The 27,070-nt window shown below is 38.3% G+C and overlaps 1 protein-coding gene across 9 annotated transcripts in view; it reads left to right on the top strand.

The window, feature by feature from the left end:
- The window catches only part of LOC133516798 (eye-specific diacylglycerol kinase), a 342,395-nt gene that overhangs the window by 101,308 nt on the left and 214,017 nt on the right, over window positions 1-27,070 (top strand). For 7 of the 9 annotated variants that reach the window (XM_061849758.1, XM_061849756.1, XM_061849755.1 and 4 more), the window contains exons 2-3: window positions 19,329-19,463; window positions 22,838-23,547. The exons of the other annotated variants lie outside the window; for them this stretch is intronic. In XM_061849758.1, coding sequence (XP_061705742.1) covers window positions 19,329-19,463; window positions 22,838-23,547 — 845 coding nt within the window. The remainder of the gene's footprint in view (window positions 1-19,328; window positions 19,464-22,837; window positions 23,548-27,070) is intronic. 9 annotated transcript variants of the gene reach the window in all.

Raw genomic sequence — 27,070 nt, 5'->3', positions numbered from 1 at the left:
CCCTGACGAGTACCATCGATCTAGATGAAGTCCAGGGTCTCATGATGGAGTCAGGAGTTGGTCACCATAATTCCTAATCTACTCATCATAACTCCATCGTGTTTGGGCTCAATAGATTTGCCCTCACGAGCACCATCAATCTAGATGATGTTCAGGGTCTCATGATGGAGTCAGGAGTTGGTCACTAGAACTCCTAATCTACTCATTACAATTCCATCGTGTTTGGGCTCAAAAGATTTGCCCTGACGAGTACCATCGATCTAGATGAAGTCCAGGGTCTCATGATGGAGTCAGGAGTTGGTCACCAGAACTCCTAATCTACTCAATATAATTCCATCGTGTTTGGGCTCAAAAGATTTGCCCTGACGAGTACCATCGATCTAGATGAAGTCCAGGGTCTCATGATGGAGTCAGGAGTTGGTCACCATAATTCCTAATCTACTCATCATAACTCCATCGTGTTTGGGCTCAATAGATTTGCCCTCACGAGCACCATCAATCTAGATGATGTTCAGGGTCTCATGATGGAGTCAGGAGTTGGTCACTAGAACTCCTAATCTACTCATTATAATTCCATCGTGTTTGGGCTCAAAAGATTTGCCCTGACGAGTACCATCGATCTAGATGAAGTCCAGGGTCTCATGATGGAGTCAGGAGTTGGTCACCATAATTCCTAATCTACTCATCATAACTCCATCGTGTTTGGGCTCAATAGATTTGCCCTCACGAGCACCATCAATCTAGATGATGTTCAGGGTCTCATGATGGAGTCAGGAGTTGGTCACTAGAACTCCTAATCTACTCATTATAATTCCATCGTGTTTGGGCTCAAAAGATTTGCCCTGACGAGTACCATCGATCTAGATGAAGTCCAGGGTCTCATGATGGAGTCAGGAGTTGGTCACCAGAACTCGTAATCTATTTATCATAACTCCATCGTGTTTGGGCTCAATATATTTACTCCGACAAGCACCATCAAATTACCATTATGATGAATAGATTAGGAGTTCTGGTGACCAACTACTGAGTCCATCATGAGACCCTCGACTTAATCTAGATCGATGGTACTCGTCAGGGCAAATCTTTTGAGCCCAAACACGATGGAGTTATGATGAATAGACTAGGAGTTCTGGTGATCAACTCCTGAGTCCATCATGAGACCCTGGACCTGATCTAGATTGATGGTGCTCGTCAGGGCAACTCTATTGAGCCCATACACGATGGAGTTATGATGAGTAGATAAGGAGTTCTGGTGACCAACTCCTGACTCCATCATGAGACCCTGGACCTCATCTAGATCGATGGTGCTCGTCAGGGCAAATCTTTTGAGCCCAAACACGTTGGAATTATAATGAGTAGATTAGGAGTTCTAGTGACCAACTCCTGACTCCATCATGAGACCCTGGACTTTATCTAGATTGATGATGCTCGTCAGGGCAAATCTATTAAGCCCAAACACGATGAGGTTATGATGAGTAGTTTAGGAGTTCTGGTGACCAACTCCTGACTCCATCATGAGACCCTGGGCCTCATCTAGATCGATGGTGTTCATCAGGGCAAATCTATTGAGCCCAAACACGATGGAGTTATGATGAGTAGATTAGGAGTTCTGGTAACCAGCTCCTGACTCCATCATGAGACCCTGGACCTCATCTAGATTGATGGTGCTCGTCAGGGCAACTCTATTGAACCCAAACACGATGGAGTTATGATGAGTAGATTAGGAGTTCTGGTGACCAGCTCCTGACTCCATCATGAGACCCTGGACCTCATCTAGATTGAAGGTGCTCGTCAGGGCAACTCTATTGAGCCCAAACACGATGGAGTTATGATGAGTAGAGTAGGAGTTCTGGTGACCAACTCCTGACTCCATCATGAGACCCTGGACCTCATCTAGATCGATGGCGCTCATCAGGGCAAATCTTTTGAGCCCAAACACGTTGGAATTATAATGAGTAGATTAGGAGTTCTAGTGACCAACTCCTGACTCCATCATGAGACCCTGGACTTTATCTAGATTGATGATGCTCGTCAGGGCAAATCTATTGAGCCCGAACACGATGAGGTTATGATGAGTAGTTTAGGAGTTCTGGTGACCAACTCCTGACTCCATCATGAGACCCTGGGCCTCATCTAGATCGATGGTGTTCATCAGGGCAAATCTATTGAGCCCAAACACGATGGAGTTATGATGAGTAGATTAGGAGTTCTGGTGACCAGCTCCTGACTCCATCATGAGACCCTGGACCTCATCTAGATTGATGGTGCTCGTCAGGGCAACTCTATTGAACCCAAACACGATGGAGTTATGATGAGTAGATTAGGAGTTCTGGTGACCAGCTCCTGACTCCATCATGAGACCCTGGACCTCATCTAGATTGAAGGTGCTCATCAGGGCAACTCTGTTGAGCCCAAACACGATGGAATTATAATGAGTAGATTAGGAGTTCTAGTGACCAACTCCTGACTCCATCATGAGACCCTGGACCTCATCTAGATCGATGGTGTTCGTCAGGGCAAATCTTTTGAGCCCAAACACGATGGGATTATAATTAGTAGATTAGGAGTTCTGGTGACCAACTCCTGACTCCATCATGAGAACTTGGACTTCATCCGGGTCAAAAATAATAATGCAAACCCTAACGTAATTTCAAGTGAAAATGCGTTTTTCAGAAAATCGCAGCCAAATAACACTAGACCTTACTCATAGTGTTGTGTTCCTGCCGGTGAGTAAGGTTGCCAGAGCTCAACGAGGGGCGGGAGGGGGTTAGGGTCGGCAACGCGCATGTAACTCCTCTGGAGTTGCAGGCGTACATATGCGGGCCGTATGCTTGTTTGCCACCGACTTAGTATTAAAAAAAAAGTAACACTGAAAATCCATCAATAAGCGAGTCTGTTAGGCATACTGTAAAAAATGAACTTTTATTAAGATTTTCTAATCGCAGTATATAGCACTTCTCGGAACTCCGTAGCTGATTACGATCGCAACGAATGCCTGACAATCGAGCACAGGTCCGTCCTCTAAGCGCGCTCCGCGCGGACTGAGAGCGGGGCGTCGCTGCTGCGTGATTTATACGTGTTTTAAAAAAATATAAATTTACGGCAATGTAGGTCCCATAGTTACGATTTTTTTTTTATAGGTTAACATAAAGTTACAGTTTGCTATAATATTATTTTTAAAGCAAAATATGCGTACAATTTGCGGAAATAAAATATAATAAAACCCTGTTTTCGCCAAAAAAATGAAGAAAACTCGGAAGGTATTTTATCAGTTTTTTCAAATGAATCTTCGATTGTTAATCATTCCAGCCCCTCGTACGAGATATGTTGAATCAAATTGTAGTCATTCATGTACCAAATGAATCTTGTTTATAGCAAAATTGAGAACCGAAACGCCACATCTCACTGCAAAATTTGGAAAAGACTCCCAAAAAACCTCATTAAAAAAGAGGTTTAAAAGAGAAAATGAAAATTTGAACTGTTGGAGCCCCTAGTTTAGGAAACGATTATTTAAGTACGTTATCAGTTTTTGAATAAATACTAATAGTTACGTCGTAATCTTGAATGAAAAAGGAAGCATTTTACAAAATACGCTCGTCTGTAGGAATAAGGACTCTTAAATATTACAGCATGATTTTGGCGCAGGCTTCTCCTGCCTGCCCAGTCCTCGAGGGTGGGGGTTCTGCTGAGGGTGTAGGGGGGGTTGAAAGTACTTTTTTTTTCAGAATTTTGCTCATATCTTGAATATCTGTACAAATAGTATTATACTTATTTCGGACAAAAGTTTTACCATAAAATTCCCTACAACTTTGGTTATGTTTATTTTTACGTATGATCAATACTTTAGAAGCTACATGTTGTTTCAGTTAACAAAGAGACAAAAATAGGCGATTTATGAAAACGTCGTTTTTTCGTAACTGTTCAACATAATTCAAATTTTTAGTTTAGAATATGTCAGCTCAGTCACCTGCTGATCAAATATAAAAAAAACCGGCCAAGAGCATGTCGGGTCAGTGTAGGGTTTCGTAGTTACCCGCCCGTCAAGGTAGACTTTTGCCAAAACTCAAAAGCGACTAAGCCGATCAGGTTCGCTCTAGTTTTTCTTGAAAGTCTTTACTAAGCTTTACTTTTTATTTATTTAAACTTTATTACACAGTAAAAATACCTTAAATTCGTCCGTATATGGGTAACCATATACAACAGCGTCCCATAAAAATTGTCCTTACCAATATAATAGAGCGTTTTTTTTCCATTATTTATGTGATCTTTTTTGCCACTTTTGTGTTATTTCTGGTCAGGATCGCGAGCCTTTTTCATCCTTAAAGGAGACAACAGTGTCCCAAAATTTCCATACTTTTTTCAACCTTTTGGTTACCGCCTTACAAAATATATGGAGAAATGGTAACACAATAGGAAAAAAACTCTGGGACATTTGTTATCCTATTAGGATCAAAAAGTTCGATACTCTGAGTAGAAATATTTTTAAGAAACACTTATTTTACTGCCTGTCCATCAAACGTCTCGTTCCAACCGTGCTCGACGGCTTTTTATCTACTTACTCATAATACTCATCCCAAAACGAGACCCCACATACCTTCGTCAGCTATCACATACAATTTCATGGCTTTGCCTGTCGGTAGCGGGAAGCCTCCAAAGCACCTAAAGCGATTTAGCATTTCAGGTAATCTATAGATTCCTCTATGGCATTGGCATTGAAATAGCGTGGAATCCATAGAGGCCGATTTTGTTTTTAAAAATTGATAGGGTTTTAATTTTTCACATTATTTTTAGTGTCCGGTAAAACTTTTTTTTACCAAAACTGAAACTTTTATATGAAATGAAATGAAAAAATTAAAAATGAAATAGAAAACTAGCCGTACGCGATCAAAAGTAAATTTTTATAAGTTTCAATGAGGCCGAAAGGTTCGGCAGTATTAAGGCCAAAACCGAACCTTTGGTCGAAACATGATTTTTATGCCGAAACTTGCCGAAATTAAAACCGAAACTGCAGTCGGACACAAAATTACTTTGACACGAACTAGCGTGCGCCGGTGCACCAATGAGCGTGAGCCGCTAACGCTGATTGGTCGTCACGAAATGCAGTCAGGAGTCGTCTCATAAGGCATCTCGCTTGCACTTATTGGTGCACGTGAGATGCCTGATGACATGACTCAAGGTCATATCAAAATAAGTGCAAGCTCTTATCAAATTGAAAAGAGAGTTGGCCTCCTAATCGACTCATTTGCTCGCCAGACGGTGTGCAGCGCTCAACTAGTTGAATACATACATCCTATTAAGGTGAAAGTCCCACGCTTCAGTGGTCCTCTTAGCATTTACTTAGTGCAAACCGGAAAGGGAGATACCTGAGACAAGCAGCTTATAATGAAAATAGATAGATAGATTACTCTTTATTGGCACACCTCAGTAAAAGATACAGCTTAAAGAAAAACAATTGATTAATGATAAAGGCAGGCAACTGGCGGTCTTATCGCTAAAGAGCGATCTCTTTCAGATAACCTTTGGGTAGCGGAAACAAAACAATCAAAAATAAAACGAAAATATAAATCGGTTCAAGAAAAATAAATTATATACATATGGCAATATTTATAAAACTAAATACGAGTAGGAAACAAATCAAATTATTTTATTAAAATTTTTAAATTTCAACCCGTGCCGCCTTGATCCGGGTGGCCTAGTGGTTATGGCGTCTGCCACCACGAATCCAGAAAACTCGGCCCTTTTGGTTACTTTTTTTCGTGACATCTATTTTAGTATATATTCTATAAAACTACAGTCAGAAAAATAGCGCATTTTCCTTCTTCCTTCCTAGAGTCAGACCAAGCTAAGTAGCTAATAAGAGTAAGCGCTTTTGATAGCCCAGCTTGTGCAAGTGTTAAGTAAACGTCCTAATTTCAAGTCAAGTTTAGAATAACACTTGTACTGTCTGGGCTATCAAAATCGCTGCCAATTTATCTTGGCTTGACTCTATTGCCTTTCCATTTTCTTTCCGATCTTATTTTTGAAACGAAGTTGGCTGGCTGGCTGGCGGCTGGTTTTTATCACGGCCCTCTGTTGTTTAAATTTTTTCTCAAGCCTAATTTCACCGACTTACGTTTACCCTATAGCGGCGTACTTGGCAAACAGTCGCTTATAAACAGGAGGTGACTGCGACGATCCGGGTTCGATCCCCGGACGTGCTTGCAGATATTACTTTTTTTTGCACTTTAATGTCATACTTTCTATTAAGAGGCTGTCAATACCTAAAGCGCGCACACTGTCTTTTTGTATCGGAGTAAACGAGATAGCACTGTCGCATGTTACTGGGCCTGGGCAAGGGAATAATAAGAAAAATATTTAAATAAAAAAAGTGGATTATTAGTGTAATATTTTACTCAACAGCGGTTTAGATATAAATGTTTTGTAATTGTGATTTTAAATGCAGACCCATAAGTCAAAACAATAAAGACATAAAACCATTTAATTGTGATTTTAAGACCAATCTTTGCAATTATTTTCTATCGAGCCGATTTCGTTCAATCATGTATCGAGTACAACCACGGTCTTTGAAATATAATTAATATGAACATATATTTTTCTTACTTGACTAAAACAAATAGTCTTTCTTAAAAAACTGTTTAAGTAACATCAATTTCAAGGACATTGGGTGTTGACAGCCTCTTAACTAAAGGAGTGTGAAGCTCGAGCTCAGCATATCAGTTTCAGCTTGTACAAAAATTATTTCTTATGTTTAGTTGTTCTCCCTTTTTGTCGATTAAGTTTTTTTTGTACTTGTTCATCAATTATATTATACTATTATATTATACTAATTGTTTTTTCTCGACTTTAAAAGTCGGTATTTAGTCGATGTCCCGCCCTGAGACATTCAGGGAAGAGGAGCATAGGCTTCCCCAATATATATGGTGTTTCCCAGTACTTTAGATAGAATAGTAGTTGTATGGATGGCTGCTTGCTTTTGTATAATATGTATATTTATTTGTGCATCTAATTTGTCTATATATCTGTGTATGTTTTTGGCTACAATACCTGTGGCTCCTATTACTATCGGGATAACTGTGGTAGGCATTTTCCATAATCTCGTTACTTCTGTTCTTAGTAGGTGATATTTGCTAAGTTTTTCAACCTCTTTTGGTCCTATGTTGTAGTCTGATGGAACAGTAACGTCTATTAAGTATACGTGCTTTTGTATTTTATCCATGTATATAGTATCGGGTCTATTATGAGCTACGTTACGTCTGTTTGAACCGGTATCTCCCACATTAGTTTTGCAGTATCGTTTTCTATTACTTGTGGTTGTGTTAAAGTTTCTTTCCACCAAAGGCTACTGACATTGAATTTGTGTTTCTTGATATTATACTATATTATACTATGTATATATATATATATATATATTATTATATTATACTACGTTTATCAATAATATTATACTTCGTTCCACAACCGAGTGTTTCACGACACTCACACAGTTTTTTATTTTTCCTTTTGCAATTTTGTACACAGTAAAGACACATAACAGAGAAGCATCACCTTTCTACCTTTACATTACATATGTTCTATTACATGTAAAACTGCCAAAATGTTCATCCTCAAAAGAGTAGGTAAGTCAATAGTCATAAAGTAAACAGAGTAGGTCAAAAGAGAAAAACTACCTGATTGAGGTTGAAAACGTAGAATTAAAAAGTTCATGGATAAATGATGAGTTCGCGCGGCGTGCAGGAACGAAGGAAAGCGAGCGCTTTGTACCGGTACAGAAAATTGTTTAACTAGTTAACAATTTTCCGGTGTCAGGAAAAGGTCGTTTAAATTACCTTTTTCCTGACTTTAAGCTTAATATAGACTATTATTATACCATAAATACTTGCGTTCGGTCTAAATAGAAAGAGTTTTCGAGATCGTGGCCATTTTAAGCGGAGAGACTTATTTACTTACCTTGCCGAATTTGTCCATACAACAGAACAAAAAAAATACAGAGTAAGTACATATTTACGCAAATACGACAAGTGAAATGATTGGATTTGGCGTGCTATTAAGGGACATCAACCTATAACGTTATGCCTAACTATAACTTTATATCGATATGCCCCGGGATTGCGAGACTTGTGCTAATGTTGTTTGAGATGATAACAATTGAAACTTGTGGTAGGTACGAGGGGAGGTACAAATATTCACGGAATGAAGTAGAAGGAGGTAAAATGGTACAAAACCTTGTTGCTTATGTGGTATGAGAACTCTTTAGAAAATAAAAATATAAATGTCAATTCAAAACCGTCATTTTTTTGAAAGATATCGCCCTTCAAACAAATTATTTCGGAAAAAACGTGTGACTATGGAGCAAATTGAATATCGTGCTGTGATAAAATTTCTATCAAAGCAAGGAAAACCTCCGTAACTTATAATTAATGAAATGAAAGCCGTCTACAGGGACCAGTGCCCTGCTAAAACCATGATTTACAAGTGGCATGGCCTCTTCAAACATGGCAGAGAGCCAATTGAAGACGATCCTCACCCAGGTCGGCCGATTGAAGTGTGGCAGGGAGGCAACACGTCGAATGTGGTTCTCGGTAGGCCCTCTGATATATGCATGTTTTTTTTTATATATATATTGTTATAAACACTTTCCTATAATGATTTTTAATGATGATGTCTTTATCTATTTTGCCCAATTTTGCCTAAGGGGCTATGAAAATTGTGTTAACGAAATAAAATAAGTCTGATTATAATAATGGAATGCATCAACATTCCTTATGCGAACTGCCAAGGAGTGGAATGCCCTGCCCGAGTCTGTGTTTCCGCATGAGCATAATCTGGATCTCTTCAAGGCTAGAGTGAATAGGTATCTCATAGGTAAGCGTGCTCCACCCTTGCCATCAGGTGTGATCGTGGTCAAACGCCTGCCTATCCTCAATAAAAAAAAGTGTAGGTAATGTTTTTGTGACTTTCAATCCCCGGCTCGTACCAATTATGTATAATTGATATTTATCAGTCGCTTTTCGGTGAAGGAAAACATCGTGAAGAAATCATGACTAATCCCAATTAGGTCTAGTTTTCTCTCTGGGTTGGAAGTTCATAAAAAGTGAGTGTGTAGTGCCTACGCCTATTCATGGGATTAGTTGCCCAGCGGACCTCAGTGTCCAAGGAGCCATGGCAAAAAAGCCGGGATAACGCCAGGAAGATGATCCCATCAAAAACATTTTCATGTTGCCAAGAAATGAGAACAAAACGACATCATTTAAATACCTGCAATTTTATGGCAAAGCGAAGTTGGAATTGGCCTCGTAGATTGGGTGTCCACGTTCCTAGCCGTAGCTAGTAATCCGTACGTAAATAGTACAGATCAATATTCACCTATTTTAAGTCCCTGCATGGTCGTCGCAGAATATACATGTTTTCGCCAAAACCTGACACATTCATAATGTTTAGATATTTGAAAAAAAAATGAAATCATTTTTATTAAGTACACTCGTACAGGTACATACATAAAATGGAGTCCAATAGAAATTGCAAAAAAAATTAAACAAACCAATTTACCTTCAATAAATAAATAAAATAAATAAAATAAATAAAATAAATTTTTTATTGGCATTAAGGTAAGTACATTTTAGTGTTGAAGTCCCTGACTTCTGAGCTAGGTAAAAACCTGTGTTACAGAAGTCAGTGTCCTCTCCCAAACATAATAGTAACTATTAAGACATTAACCATTTTCATTTTAGACTTAAAGTAGATAATTAAGGCTTGTTTTAATATTATAAAACAAATGCCATTCTAATAAGAATACAATGCAATTTATTTTACATATATATTTTTTGTGTAGATGTGTGTGTGTGTGTGTGTGTGTGTGTGTGTGTGTGTGTGTGTGTGTGTGTGAGTAAATCAGGGTAAGATGCTTTCAGTTTGTACATAGTCTAATGACAGCAACCAGGACTTAAGTTTTTCCTTACACTCATGTTTATTTAGGGGATAAATGTTTAGGGTTTTATTAATCTTATTATATAAAAAGATGCCCATAAATCTTTGTTGCCGTCTGGCCGTAGCTAGTCTACATTTATATGGTGCACAAACATTAGTCAAAGTTCGTTTGCTTGTAATTTTATTTTGATCATAAGGGGTAAGCTTATGCTGCTTTAGCACTAACTGAAGTATAAATAGTTGTCTAACAGAGAGCAATTGACATTGTTTATATAATAGACTCGTTGGATATCTATATGATCTACATGTCATGACCTTCAACAGGGATCTCTGGGCTCTTTCTAATTTTAACATGTGGGTTTTACAAGCGCCACCCCATACAACATTGCAATAACCAATCACTGGCTGAACCAGAGCAACATATACTTTTTTCAATAAAACTAGGTCAGATACATTTCTTAGTTTCTTAAAAATATATACTAATTTTCTTATCCGTGTTGAGGTTAGGTCTAGGTGTGGCTGCCAACTCATTCTGTCATCAAGCAGAACGCCCAGATACTTAATACAGTCAGATTTAGCAATAACAGTACAAGTACAATCAGTTCCTGACTGAAAACTGCATTTGTGAACCTTAAGCTCCCTATTATACATAAATGATTTATTTAAAGAAAATTGTAAATATGTGGTCTTATTTAAGTTCAAGGTAAGTAGATTTCTCTGTAACCAAGTATTTATTTTATGGAGTCCAATCTCAGCATTACTGTACACTTCCTCCCATGTATCTCCATGGAAAATTATGGATGTATCATCAGCATAAGTGAAAATTTTTCCTTTTGTAAGAGATAATTGACACAAGTCATTTATGTAAATTAGAAACAAGCTGGGTCCCAATATACTGCCCTGGGGCACTCCATAAACAACAGGGGAATCTTTACTAACAGTGTTACCTATTTTAACTTGCTGTGTACGATTGACCAGGAAGTCACTGAATATCATGTGAGCCTTTCCCCTTATGCCAATGCAATCCAGCTTGTCGATAAGCTCTGGGATCGAGACAGTATCAAATGCCTTGGCAAGATCAAGGAATACTTCGTAATCACGCACTGTTTGACGACAATAATGATCTTATCTACAATTCCATATATCAAAATATTTTATTTGTTTACATTTCTGTTAAAATATATAATACTAAATAATATTTTAGTGAAATAAACCTCCATATTTTTTTTAGCTTAGATGTCAAATGCCAACAAAAGCTGTCATATTTGTTTACATTATTTGCTTTTTCTATTGGACTTCGGTTTACTCGTAATTTGATATCAATTTGCACTCAAAAGATTTTCATTATTATCTATAATGTGTCTACTTATCGTCAGTGATGAGTGTCGAGCTGTCAATTCAAACACAAAGGTGTTTACCTGAGACCTAGAGGGCGCAGCCCAGTACGTTTTTGTAGCTAAAAAAATGGGAGTTAATATAGTGTGACATCCCACGTAGGATAGATATTTTTAAATGAATAGGGGTTTCATAGCACTGATTTATTTAGGTACTAGACAGGCTATCGAGAACAACCGCCTGATTCGAAGAATGATTAAGACACGTTTAAGATCTTGGAAAGATCTTTTAAAGATCGATTACTAAACGACATCTCAAAATTGACGTTTATTTCGATTCCGCTGTGATCCCAATAAGATCTAACTCCTCCTTTTCGCCACTCGACCCTGTCGTCGGCATTTTCTCACCATTTTGGGGTACAGTGCGCCCAAGTCGCCCCCCAGTCTCCTTTTCGGTCTGCCTGCAACCCAGCCTGCGCCATCCGTAGATTCCACTCAGTAACTGTTTTGGCTCACCTTTCCTGGTATAATATTAATTAGTTTATATTTTTTTAAATTCATGAATTATCTTGTTTACGTAATATGAAAACGTTCAGCATAAAGTATGACCAAAGAGCTCAAAGTGATTAAATGACAAACATATCTACATCCCTAAAGAAAGCCAGCATGAAAGTGGGTTCCCTACTTCCCTCCAATCTTATCTGCATTGAATTTGATTTGACAGCCGCTTTAATACAAAAGGGAATACTTAATACAAAAGCTCGACAGCAGATTTTCTTAAAAATGGAATATTTAGGTATTGCACCCGGCATCACACAACGATACGTTACGTATAGACATAAAACTGCCATTGTCCTTTTAAATTTAGAAGCTATTATGTTTAAGGCGTCATGAATTCAAGTCCTTCTCCGAACGCAGTTCGCTGAGCACTGAGCGGACGGCCGTGCGTGCAATTTTCATGTTATTAAGTTTTGTGTAAAATCAGTTACAAGTTTCTATTGGTGTGTTTTAAATCTGTCGTAATTTTTCCCGCGAAAGTTATTTAATCAGGTTTCGAATGGATTAAGGTACAAGAGAAAGGCCTCAAGACTGCTATTCAGATTTAAATTTTTCTTTATCGGCAATCCTTATGTGATCTAAACGATTTTTAAAACTCTGCTGGCTGAACCCACTGCACCTTAATTTAATTACGTCATATATGGTTATGTAAAAAGCGCTGGTGGCCTAGCGGTAAGAGCGTGCGACTTTCAATCCAGAGGTCGCGGGTTCAAACCCCGGCTCGTACCAATGAGTTTTTCGGTACTTAAGTCATTTGATATTTACCAGTCGTTTCTCGGTGAAGGAAAACTTCGTGAGGAAACCGAACTAATCCCAATCAGAGATGGGCATTTCGTAATTGATTCCTGATTTCATGATTACTCGAAATTACTTTTGGAATCTGATTACCGGTTCCCAGATTACTTTGTAATCTGACTAGCTGATTACTAAGTACAATTACATTTGAGGAATCTGGAATCATCTGTTGGAATATTAAAATTACTAGTAATTGGGAACCAGTGTAGATTCCTTATTACATGAATGGATTACTTGATTCCTTTCAGATTACTTCAAAATATATTTTGTTATACATAAAGCTATATTTCTGACTACAGACGTAAAGTATATTTCGATTTACTATATAGATGCATCTTATTTGTATCCAGTGTGCAGATTTCGAAAATTATGCCCATTTGAAATCCAAAATGGCCATCATTTTCGAAATCTGTATTCCCTAAAACCTATAAAACGACATCCATGACGATTTTTATGGCATACTGCATGGCCGCCATCTTGGATTCCAAAATGGGCATCATTTTTCGAAATCTCCACTCCTGAAAACCTATAAAACGATATCCATGACGATTTTTATCACGTAGTGCACGGCCGCCATCTTGGATTCCAAAATAATCATTATTTTACAGTAATTATAGAGTTTCACACATAAAATGTATTTGTCTTCTGGGATAAAAACGAAGGAAATTATTTTGACATTAAGTAATTGTAATTTAGTCTGGATAATATTACGTAATCAGATTACTCGAGTAATTGATTACCGAGGAATCACGATTACACTTGTAGTTAGATATATTCAATTCCGAAGGAATCAATTACGCAAGTAATCGGCGGGATTGACTACAGTAATTTAGATTACCAAAGGAATCGATCACTAAGGAATCATGATTACTGTAATGTAATATGTAATTTAATTCCAAAAGTAATTGATTATGCCCAACTCTGATCCCAATAAGGCCTTACTTATTTACACTCAGGGTTGGAAGGTCAGATGGCAGTCGCTTTCGTAATAACTAGTGCCTACGGGGATTCTGGGGATTAGTTGTCAAGCGAACCCCAGGCTCCAGGCAGCAAGAAGATGTATATGTAAATATATATATATATATATATATATATATATATATATATATATATATATATATATATATATTATATGTATATCTAATCATACCCTGAAACCGGATCTTACTGAAACTAGATATTGAGGGCGATTTAGAATGACTAATTTGTTATGGCTTTGATTATGTTATAATACGACCTTGACACGAGTCTCAGTGCATCTCACGCGCACCAACATAACCAATAAGCGCGAGCGAGATGTCTAATGATACTCGAACGAGTTCCAGTGCATCTCGCTCGCACCAATCAGGATCTGGATAGATCAAAACCGACAAATCGACGATCAGAATCGTGCTCATTGCCAAATGAGAAGAAAATATACAGTACACAACATTATAGGTTCTCACCTACTATAGGTAATGTTGAAATGCAGAAATCTCTTTCTGAGTTGGAACTGTTACAAGCGCCCATTGCTTACCGCTAGGCGGGCCGTATAGTACGCTTGTTTGCTGCCATATTGTAAAAAAAAAGTACATCTATAAGTAGACTAATAAAAAAAAACTATACTTTAGTCCAGATAACATTAGACACTAGTGTAAGAACACGCCTACCCTCTATTCCAATATGATTACATACATATAACGCAGGTACAACAAGCAGTTGGGGTGTTATTCGACGTTATAAAAGGCAAGGGTCGAGCTCGGAACGAACAGTTCGTGTTTAACTTTAGACTTGTAACGTTGAATTTATAAAAAATATTGTTTGATATTGAAGTGAATAAAATAAATGGTTTTGTTCCAAAGTGTATTATTGTCATTACCTCGGATTTGCCTATTGGAAGGTTTCACTAGATGATAACAGAATTAGAGATTCTAAAACTTTTCTGAGAAATGGTAATATTATTTTTATATACAGCATTTATACTTATTATAGTATTTATAAAGGAAATTTATTGTAGACAGTGACAGTAATGACACCTAGCATTGTTGTGGCCCCTGTTTTTTTGGTGTTTTAAATGGAAACTTTCATTATTATTTATTGATAACTACAATTACAATGTCCTAGTAAAGTCCTGAATAAACTACTTGCCACTTATCTGACGAATAAAGTCATCGTCGGCGTTTCACAATCCTCAAATAAGATAAATAAAACTGGTAGATAAAGTGCTAATTTTTGCAGGATGTTTTGTCTGGCAGTTAATTTATTTGTTAATTATCTATCCAATAATTTACTTGGACATTGTGAAACAGGCCCTTAGAATATTATATTATTTACTAATTTATGATATGAATATCTTCAAAATGGTTGGGGTTTAAATTGAGTGAAAATATTTTGTACATCGATTTTTAATTAGGACTAGGTTTGAAGCGTATAATTGAGAAATATTGCTTATTACATGACATAAAGAACCATTTTTCCTTTTATCGCACTAATTCTATCTGATTGTATAAGTATAGGTGCCCATTCCATAGTACTGTAGTTGTCGTATGTGTTTCAATTCAATTCAATTCAAATATACTTTATTCATGTAGGCCTAGCAACAAGCACTTATGAATAGTAAGACAGTATTACATATAATTATCTTAATCTAATTATCAGAGCAATTTATTGATGTTGTAAATATTATTCCATATATAATACTAATGAATATAATTCATAGATCAAATTTAATACTAAAACTTTCACAAAATATAGTCATACAAAAAAAATGTATAAAAAATACATGCACAATTCTTCTTCTCTTCATCATCATAGCGAGCATTTCCGGTTGCATCCTAGGGATCCGCCGTTTCCTTCACCAGCCAGACGAGCGTTTTTTTAGTGTAAAGCTTGTAATGGACGCTCGAAGCGGAGCGTTTGGCGGGTCGGACGTGTAGTATGGCGTCGGGCTCATGAATAATTGGAGCAGCGTGCAGTGGCAATTTTTTAACCGACTTCAATTTCATAGAAGGAGGAGGTTCTGTATTCGGTTGTGGCTTTTTTTTATGTACGTTCACCGATTATTCCGACACCCCCGTGGTCCGATTTGAGTAATTATTTTTTTGCTTGAAAGGAGTTATCTCCAAGTTCGTCCCATTGTAATTTGGTTCTGATCTGATGATGGGATCCATGAGGAATTGAGGGAACTACTCATTTTTTAAAGGCACGTGTATGTTGATTTGGGTGTTTTCTTAAGCAAATCGAGCATTTTCTCTAAAGAAACGATCAATTTGATGAAATGGATCTGCGGGGGCAGCATGGTGCCATTTTTATCGCCTGCCACTAGGCCTGTCACGTTCTAACAAGTATGTAAGTGCGAAAGTAACAGGCATAGTGACAGGTGATAAAATGCAACCATGCTGCCCCCGCTGCAGATGATAATTTTTTTGCTGATAATGATAATGATGATTTTAATGTAGTATGTTCACAGATTACTCCGACACCAGTGATTCGATTTGAGTAATTATTTTTTTGTTTGAAAGTAGTTGCCTCCAAGGTGGTCCCATAATATTTTTGGTTCTGATCTGATGATGGAATCCATGAGGAATTGAGGGAACTCCTCAATTTTCTAAAAAGGCACATGTATGGTGATTTGACTGTATCCTTAAGCAACTCTAGCATTTCTTCTCGAAAACTACCAATTGCATGTAGTGCAACTGTAACCTTACCACGAGTTTGACTCTACATCTTAGCTGACGTGATCGTAACTTCCTTTCCATACATCTTGCTCGCACTAATGGGATGCAAATACGAGCGAGATGGATAGAAAGTAAGTTACGCTAGCGAATATGTCAGTGTCAAACTCGTGGTAAGGCGTGGTGGGTACTAATTACATTTTTTTGCCTGTTTTGTTTTGTCTGTTTTATATTCACCTGTTTATGTGCAATAAAGTGACATACATATATACATACATTATGAAGATCACGGGTAATATGTGGAACTTACTTCTTTTAATTGGGTGTAGATAGATAGTTTATTTATCACACATGTTAATAGGTACATAATATCTATACTACTAACAAGTGCGACTAGTCAGGATTTTTTTTATGGTAGAGGGGGCAAACGAGCAGACGGATCACCTGATGGTAAGCGATTACCGCCGCCCATGGACACCTGCAACACCAGAGGGGTTGTAAGTGCGTTACCGGCCTTTAAGTTGGGAGTACGCTCTTTTCTTGAAGGTTTGAAGGTCGCATGCATAGTTTCATAATACAATACAATACATAATGTCATAATTTGTAACAATTGCACTTCATTAAATTCATTAATTTTATACAAAGTACAAAGTCTTGTTTAATCTTTCACTTTAGCACGAAACACTGTTAATCTTGGTTCGTTTTTGAGATGTTGGGGTAATTTGTTATACAGTTTACGACCAATAACTCCTGGAAATAAGATGGATGGTGGTGTTGGAAATAAGAGGTGAGGGGTAGGTGTGAGAGGTGTTTGAGGTAAACGGTGGTGGTGAAGGTAGACGGGGGTCTGAGATTACGGGTTGAGGGTTTTGGCTTGACGAGTCACGGTTTGAGAGGTTAGGGGGGTTGAGGGGACGGTGAGTTTTGATAGGATTGGGGCTTAGGATTAGGAGTTAAATGGTCTGGGATTGAGGGGTCGGGGAATGGAGGTTGGGTCAAGCGTATCAGTGATTAGGGGTTGATGTTCTGTGAGGTAGAGTGATCGGAAGGTTGAGGGATTTGGTCAGTGGCGAGGCGGAGGCTAGATTTAGAGTAGTGGCAGAAATGATTTCCCATACGGACTCGAGGAAAATCCTGATTATTTATTAAAGTTAACGAGTTTAGTGTTAAACATTATTGTGTTTTTAATTCATGCGTCACGCATCACTCATCAGCTCTTAACAATGCCTTAAAACCAAAAATGGAACATTAAAACTTTTTACAAAAAAAGTAAACAGACTTCAAAAGTAATAAAATAAAATATTCTCTTTTTTTAAGTATATGCGTTACCAACTGATATGTTTGAAGTCAGTGCCAAGCCAAATAGTAACAATACCGGTCAAAAATAATCAGCTTTATGTCTATAAATCATATTACAACTGCAGTAATAGGTATTATAAATGTAGAATAAATTCGATCTGTCTCTCTGTTACTTTTTCACGGCTAAACATCTGAATCGATTTAGGTGAAATTTGGCATGAAGGTAAAAGTTTAAGCCCGGAAGACGGTCCTTAAATTAATTGTTTTATATTTTGAAATGAAGTTTTTGGATAACAGACTGCAAATAACTCGGTCTCAATTCCACACTTACTTGCTATGGACAGTTCGAAAATAGCTCTTTAAAAATTACGACGGCAAATAAACGCATTGGATTTATACTAATATACCGACAAACATGGTACGGACTGTGCTAAGAAGGTTCGACCGTGTGTTCTTAGGTAAGTACCTACCAACAGAAATTACGTTCATTGCTGTCGTAGTTAGGCAATCGAACGTATTGTACATACTTACATAGCCGCATCTTTATCGAATCACACCAAAATCATGGTATGCTTCTAAATTTGGCTTGGTAACGACTTCAAACATATCACGTGTACTTAAAAAAGGATAATATTTTATTTTATTCTTTTTGAAATCTGTTTACTTTTTTTGTAAAAGGATTTTATATACATAGGTTTGCATTTGTTTGACATGCACGGCGCACCCCGCCTTGCTTCACGCTCAACACTTACGCTACTAACTTTTCCCGAAGTAATAATTGACGACCAGTTTGGCCTAGTGGAAAGTGACCCTGCCTACGAAGCCGATGGTCCCGGGTTCAAATCCTGGTAAGGGCATTTATTCGTGTGATGAGCATGGATATTTGTTCCTGAGTCATGGCTGTTTTCTATGTATTTAAGTATTTATAAATATTTATATATTATATATATCGTTGTCTAAGTACCCTCAACACAAGCCTTATTGAGCTTACTGTGGGACTTAGTCAATTTGTGTAATAATGTCCTATAATATTTATTTATTTAATAATCTAATTTGACACCCATACTCAAAGTTTCCATAGTTTGCTTGGTGACCCAGAACAGCTGGGTGTTTGTGGTACATCTGGAGTTATGGCAACAAATGGGCGGATCAACTTTTACACCGACACTTTTCACGTCTCGAGCGTTACCAAAAATGTCTCTGGAGTTACCAAGAAATCAGGTTACTAATTTAGTATTTGTCTTATAAGATCTCTCAAAGAGCAAATCGCTTGTTTTAACGTATAACATAAAATGATATGAAAGTTTACTCACAAGTGAAATTTTAGATTCTGGTTTGACTGCCGAGGACTGATTAGTGTTGGTTTCAAAGTTGATTTGCCCAAATACAACTCGTATGAATCTTACGTTTTTCACAAACAGTTATAGTGTTATGATAGCAGTTATGACGACCGGTTTGGCCTAGTGGGTAGTGATCCTGCCTACGAAGCTGATGGTCCCGGGTTCAAATCCTGGTAAGGGCATTTATTCGTGTGATGAGCATGGATATTTGTTCCTGAGTCATGGGCGTTTTCTATGTATTTAAGTATTTATAAATATTTATATATTATATATATATCGTTGTCTAAGTACCCTCAACACAAGCCTTATTGAGCTTACTGTGGGACTTAGTCAATTTGTGTAAGAATGTCCTATAATATTTATTTATTTATTTATTATTTATATTGTACCCTATTGTTTTAACTGGTGTACGTGCGTGTCAGCAGGTGCGGTCGGCGTCTTTCGATGAGATCCAGTTGGAGGCGGCGCGCGTCGCCGGCGACGTCGCGATGCTCGCCGTGCCGCAGACCGGCGCGCGCAGCCACTCCTTCGACTCCAATGATTCCCGGACCTTAATAAAGGTAAATATACCATATTAACGTTAACACATACTTCAATATCCGTAGAAATATTGTAATTAAGTTCGTATAGACTGCGAGTTGCGCGCCTGCAATGGATTTTCATATAGCATAGCCGGTGTAGGCCAGCAAAACGACGTTGTCGGTGCGTTACGCGCCGCGTTGTACATCCAACTTTAAGGTTACCGTAATACCAACCAACTTAGTCACAGTTCCCAACTATGGTTCACAAATAAATGTTTTCGTTCAGGGGACCGATTGTTGAATCAAGCGCATCGGCCTCCAGGAGTGTGTTTTACTATGTATTGTAGTTCTAGGGCAAAGTATGTATTTATAAGCATACGAAGACAAAATTAAGACTAAACCAAAAGGAAGAGACTGATACTTAATTTCCTTTTGAACTTGTGGACAGTAATTGCGGTATTGGACTATAATTGAGTTGTCTTACGGTATGAATATTTGGTTTGTATTTCCACGCATTTTTGAAAAAAACACTATAAAGGGTTCCGTCCATTTGGCATAACTTCCATGACCCGAAACACATCTGGCATAACCTACTTGGCAGAACTGTTTGACGAATGTTAAACTTGCAGAAAGCTTCAATTTGCATAATATACAGTAGCCCGAATGTTTGCGAGTCCGAATCTTATTTACTTATACTATTATTATTTTGGTAATTTAATACAAATGATTTTATTTTGCGTTTGTTCAATTGACCGAAACGTTATTGGTATAATCTGTTTAGCATAATAGGTTTTAGTGAAATGTTTACATTGCAGAAAACTCATTTCGATTCTATTCTTTTATTTATATCTATAACTTCTATGACTAAAACCCATCTGTCATAAGCTACATTTAGTAGAACAGTTTCTCGACAAGTGTTAAAATTAAAGAAAGCGTCGGTTTGTATAATTGAAATATGCAATAATTATGAAAACACCAAATCTGGTGCGCTGCTTGATGTTATATTTTGATTTAAAAAAAACATGGATGATATAGGCATGTTATTGTGGGTTAGATTTAGGTTAGAACTGTGACTCCCCGGAAAACGAACTGTAGCCAGACAAGTTAACTATAAGAGTTCCGGGTAATAAAACAAAAAAAAGTGAAGTAGGTAATTAAATAATCAGCCCTTGATAAAACTGATTTTCAAAAATACAGACATTGAATAAAACAGTTAACAGGTCTCAATTCGAAAATTAATTATATGCAAAACTATACTTCGATCAATAAAAATTATGCGTAGAGTACGTATGCGCAACTATCCAGTACCAAGTGAGTTTATGCTAACAATATATTATGTCTAAAGTTATTATGCAGAATCGAATTATTACAAAAAATATGCCAAAGTTAGGGGAACCGATTAATGAATGTGTCTGCCAACCTTACGCGCTATAATACAAATTTCAAGGAATAAATTCAAACAACAAATTCACAAAAAGCACCCCATTCATTATGCTAGCTTAAACTACCTGTTATTGTAATAACAAAACTTCCGTGAGACACAGTCATAACTACTAAATAACATGTCGAGTAAATGTCGACTTAAAATAAGTATGTGAACCCCGCTATAATTAGTATGACTTAAACCATGACAGAAATTTATAATCAAAATAATAAAATGTATATATTTAAAAAAGGAATTTAAAAGAATTAAAATAATAATAACTAACATCTTGAGAGACTCGCTATGTGCCGGGGTCAAGGGCTAGATGCAGATGGCGGTAGTCGCGCGTATAGTACTTCGGTTCCTCTCTCTGCGGCCCTGACCACCGGCAGCTTGGGGCCTGCCTCGCTGCTGGCGGCACCGTAGGTAAGGTTTTTATTATGTATTTATACGTATATTGTATTGTGTTTTTGTGTTTTAAGAAGAATTCCTAGATGCGATTTTTCCATACAAACGCTCTCGACTGTTTCCTTTCTGGATGTTTAACCTAGAGCAATGATTTTTCCAAATAAGATAAATATCATCAATAACTGTGCCACTGTGTTTGGCTTTTTTATATAAATGTTTATTTAATTAAAATAGTGTCTTTTATCACTGTTAGAGTACTTGCTAACTCTAACATTTACTTGATAGATATCTTGATAGTAATGTGAAACACGAAAGACGAATTCTTGAGATAAACTTGCTTTATTACTTATAACTTGATCTGTTTTAATTAAATAGGTACAGAATACAGATACTCCCAAGGATCCGCCTTTGAAGCATCTGTATTTAAACAAATACGAATTACCTATAAACAGCTAGTACTTTTCTTCTTTGTAGATCGCATTGACACTTACCATCAGGTGAGATTGTGATCTTTTTCCATGAAAAAAAAGAAAAAAAAAGCGTCTCACACTTATCCACTCCAAAATCACTATTTTATTTTTACTAGCCTCCATGGCGGCACCATTTGATAAATTTCTAAAATAGAATCCTCAAAAATTATAATTAATTATGGAACCGGCTTACAAAATGTGACAAGAATCGCTAGAGAAAGGCGACCAGAGTAGAGGAATGCACTGCAGGGGAGAACATCCAGACATACGAAATAATCTTTGGGCAACCTGAAAGTAAGACCTTCGCTTTACTCGGTTATTTTACGTAGTTACGTTACTAAATAAATAACAAAAGAATCCCTGTTTCGATCTGTAATTTACTATGTATTCTTTTATTTTCAATGGAACTAAAGGTCTGTTTGTTATCACTTAAGCTTATATATATTAATATGTGACTGTTTGTTTCCTAAATAAATTAAAAAAAAAAAGAATATATACATTTCTCAAACATGCGTGGAAATATTCTCATTAAGTTCGTGGATAAATCCGCTGTGAAACATAATTTTAAGCGTGCATTAAGCGAGGTGAAGGCGCACCGCCAATGGATTCTCGGCCTGCGGGCTGCAAAGTGCCGGCAAAGTGAACTTCAGCCGTTGCGCAGTTGATTGTACCTTGTAACTTTAGGTTATTATTAGTTTTTATATTTTTTGATAAAAGCACTATACATATCTTGGCCAAGATAGGCATCACCAGCTTTTTGTACATAAAAGGGTCTTGCCTTGTTTGGCTCTGTTTAGGGTGTGTTTGTAACAACCAATAGAGGGCGAGGACAACAAATGAAGTGATTCTATTGGATCTTAACAAACACATCCCTAGCTACGCATCCTCGCACATCTTGGAATGTTGGAAACGCAGCCTTATCACGCCCGGTTGGCAATTTCCTATTTCCCCGCTTTTGTAGTTATGTAGATGTAGATACTATTCCGATAAAAATATAGATACACTGTGTCTCTTTCAATACTACGAGCGAAGACATGTGTAAATTTTACAATTTCATGTAGGTACTTTCAAGGAAAAAAAACGTAACTTGTATCATTGTTTTTGTGTGGCAGTTATGGCGACAATGGTTCGGGAAAAGCACCGAGCCACTATGCGTGCATTGCCGGCACATGGAGGCGTGGCTGGCGCGCCGCAGGAAGGAGCGCTACACGCCCGACCGCCTGGCCGTCTCCTCTGCGGAGGAGGACGACGACGACGACGACGACGACGACAGCGAGATCGAGTCACCGCGTGCGCTGCTGGCGCCGCCGCCCCCTCCCCGCACCCTCGCACCACCACCGCCTCCTCGCACCCTCCTGACGCCGCCAACACAATCGCCACCACTGACGCCAGGCGCTCCGTCGTTCAAACTCCAGCCTCCCAACGATGAGCCGCCGATACTTCTGCAACGGCGCCGCTCCATATCGAGGCAAGAAGCGTTCTTCGTCGAGCCGACCGGTAGCTCGCTTGAAAACGTCCGCGCGTCAGAAGAAGAAGTCGCTCAAGACTTCTGCGTACACGACTTCTACTTTGTCGTACCGCAGTTGAACCGGGACCGCGCCGTGTCCGTGGATTACTGTTTTTCTAAAGTTTCTCGCGGTGCTAGAGCGGAAGAGTTTAATAATGCGGGGAATTCGCTAACTGTGCCGGTGAACGAGCTGCGTTCAGGCTCGGTGGACATCGCCCAGCAGTCGCAGTACAACGAGTTGCCGTCGACGTCCGCTCAGGTGCCGCCGGCGCCGGTCGACCCGGTCCTGGACTTCGGCCTCCCCGAAGACGATAGGTAAGGCACCGTGATATTAACCGTACACATTTTATCTTTAATATCTGGGAAACCGAGCTTTGCCCGGAAAACATAAAAACTCAAAAGCGTTTTCCCATAGATAATACCTACCTAGATCGATTTTCCCCAATAACCACCAAATTTCATCGAAATAGCAAATTCAAGCAAATTTCATCGAAATCGTTAGAGCCGTTTCCGAGAAATTCAATGAAATTTGCTAGCTAGGTCTTATCTATATTGTATACGTATTTATTGAGAAACAAACGGTTATGAAACATAAGTTACAGCAGTGATCATTATAGTAGGACTCAATCTGGAGTTTCCTTAATGTTAATAAATTATGTGCAAACATATTTTGACGACTGGTCTGGCCTAGTGGGTAGTGCCTTTTTGTCTCAAAATTTACTTATTTGCTCTGCTGCTGTCCATTTTGGAAACACCAAAACTCCTTATCACCGATTGACAACCTTATTAAATCTTCCCTAGAATCCATTCTAAATATACAACTTAGCGAGCATTCCTGGAACCAGGCGTCCCTGCTCATCAGATTCGGCGGGCTGGGTACGCGCAAAATTTCTAGTGTTGCTTTACCAGCGTTTCTATCTTCCGTCCATGGCACGTCCTCCCTCGTAGGAAAAATATTAAAGGCCTGCACTTTAAACTACGAGACGGCATGCTTGACGGAGGCCAAAAACGCCTGGCTGACGGCTTGTCCTGGTCAAAATTTACCTTCAAAATTAAACATTCAACGTTGCTGGGACGACACGTTGTGCAAAATTAACTTTGATAAACTACTTTCCAGCTCAGTTGGTCCTACACGCGCGCGGCAGCTCGCAGCTGCAGTATTAGAATCCGGCCAGTGGCTGCATGCCTAGCCCTCCCCCCCACCGGTACATATCTAGAGCCGGATACCCTCCGTTTATCCGCAAGCCTTAGATTAGGGGTAGAGGTCTGCGCCCCCCACAGATGCCCCTGCGGCGCAACCGTCGACGTGCTTGGACACCACGGCCTTTGTTGTCAATTAAGTGCCGGTCACCTCTCCAGGCACGCTGCCGTAAACGATAAAATCCGCCGATCTCTTGCTACCGTCAATGCGCCGGCTATCCTTGAACCAAACGGCGTTTAGAGGGACGATGGCAAGAGACCGGACGATATGACCCTGGTCCCAGGGAAGATGGGTCGAGTGCTAGTCTGGGACGCCACATGCCTCGATACACTGGCACCGTCCCATCTACCAAGAACTTCGGCCAAGGCTGGGGCAGCTGCCAAGGCGGCTGAAACCAAAAAGGTTTCCAAATATCAAAGTCTCGGCCCCCAATACCACTTTGTGGCATTTGGAGTCGAGACACTAGGGCCGTGGGGTCCAAGCGCCAAGATACTATTTAAGGAAATGAGTAAAAGGCTCATAGATTCTACCGGTGAACAGAGAGCTGGCAGCTTTCTCTCGCAGCGCATAAGTATTGCCATTCGGCGAGGGAATGCTGCCAGCATCTTTGGCACAATGCCGCGGGGGCCTTATTTAGATATATTTTAATTTAGATTAGTTTTTACCTTATTGTTTTATTATGATACAAATTGGCGTGTGTGCTGTATGTTTCCCAATAAAATTAAATTAAATTTGTATAAGAAATGTCGCTATAATATTTACTGATTTATTTATATAAAGATACGATATCCCATTCAGTGACAGTAGGTGAATGTCAGCACACACGCTTACAACATTAAAAAATTACTAACTTAATATAAGTCCGTGACCTTAAAAAGTAAACAATCTATTCGCTACCTGTCTATTAAGACTGTTTAAATTCAAGGAAAAAATATCAATTAGGTACGTTTAAAACTGTATTGTGACTACGCATTGCACGTCTAATAAAACTATTTCTGGTGCATTTTGTGGAGCAAAACTCGACATAAAAAGTCTGCTTTGAACGTAAAGTACGGCTAATTTGAAAATTAATCTTTTATAACAGTACTGGAGAATATATCTGTAAGTTTATAATTTAGATTCGATTCAAACAAAATTGCTCGTTTATATATACCATAGAGATATATGTTACCAAGTAGAAACAGAATATTGGTGGGACGCAGTAAACTGTTGCTATTACAAAAATCATTTAAAACTTTCGCGTTTTGAACACAATTTAAAACATATTTTAAAGCGGGTTTTAATATTTTTTACATAATTGCAAAAAAGTTGGACACCTACGGATGTAGTGCATAATTATTTTCCATCGTATTTTCACGGAAGCGCACGAACCTATGAATGCATGAATGAAATATTTATAATGCATAGTTTTAGGTACAGTTTGATAAAAATATATGTATATTATTATTATGCTATTTCAGTCAGTCATCATTCGCTTGCCCTTATCCCATTCATTTGGGGTCGGCGTAGCATGTCTTTTCCTTCCATATCTTTCTGTCACCCGTCATCTCATCGTTCACTCGCGTTCGTTTCATGTCATCTCTCACACAATCCATCCACCGTTTCCTAGGTTTTCCTCTGCCGTTCCATCGCTCCACATTCATTCGTAATACCTTTCTCGTCACATGACTTTCATCCCTCCGCATCACATGCCCATACCACGCTAGGCGATTCGCTCTTACTTTTTCTATTATGGGTGCAACTTTCAGACTTCCTCTTATATACTCATTCCTTATCCTATCCATTCTTGTAACACCACACATCCATCTTAACATTCTCATTTCCGCTACATGCAATCTCTTTTCATCCGTCACTTTTAGGGCTCAACACTCTGATCCATACATGACGACAGGTCTTATAATGGTTTTATAAATTTTACCCTTCAGTCGGAGGGGCATCCGGGCCTCACAAATTGTTCCCGTGACCTGTGACTGTGACATTGTGACCATTTCAGTCAGTCTCAGTACCAAAAGTACTGAGGTTGACTGGAGTAGCATGACATAGGGTCAAGCCGGGTAAGCATGACCAAACTGCCCTTAGCGAAAAAAATAATTTCCTTTTACTGGATTATTAATTTTATATATGTAGTGCTTTCACCAAAAAATAAGCCTTAAATGTTTCAGGTTAAAAAAATGCAAAAAAGAAAATATATTTTTATTTTATTGCAGCCAAACTACTAATCCGATTACTTTGTTATTTAGGTATCTTACCCCACAACCCTAACAACAACAACCCTACAATTAACCCTTTACGAGTATAAGGCCCCAGTTATACAGATAAGCTACGTGAAAGTTAAATGCACTACAATGTTTGTAATCCACTGGGGAACACATCTACGGCAAAAAAAACGAAATCATTAAGAAAAACATGTGGTCAATATATGCACTCGGCCTGTTAGTGCACTTGAGTTTTCAGATGATCTGTTTCCAATACACTTATTCATTGACATTGACATACTTATTGATAAAGCATGTAATCTTTTATAATTTTATTAATCTTAAGTGGCAAATGATACACGTTATTGCAATTCACGATGGCGATTGGATTTATCAAAATTAGACCTTGTTATCATACCAATAAGAGTCTCGCCACTCGCCA

The sequence above is a fragment of the Cydia pomonella genome, chromosome 4 (assembly GCF_033807575.1).
Source record: "Cydia pomonella isolate Wapato2018A chromosome 4, ilCydPomo1, whole genome shotgun sequence".
NCBI classification, from domain to species: Eukaryota; Metazoa; Arthropoda; class Insecta; order Lepidoptera; family Tortricidae; genus Cydia; species Cydia pomonella.
The sequence above is the reverse complement of the archived record's forward strand: the minus strand, read 5'-3'. Positions and strand labels throughout refer to the sequence as shown.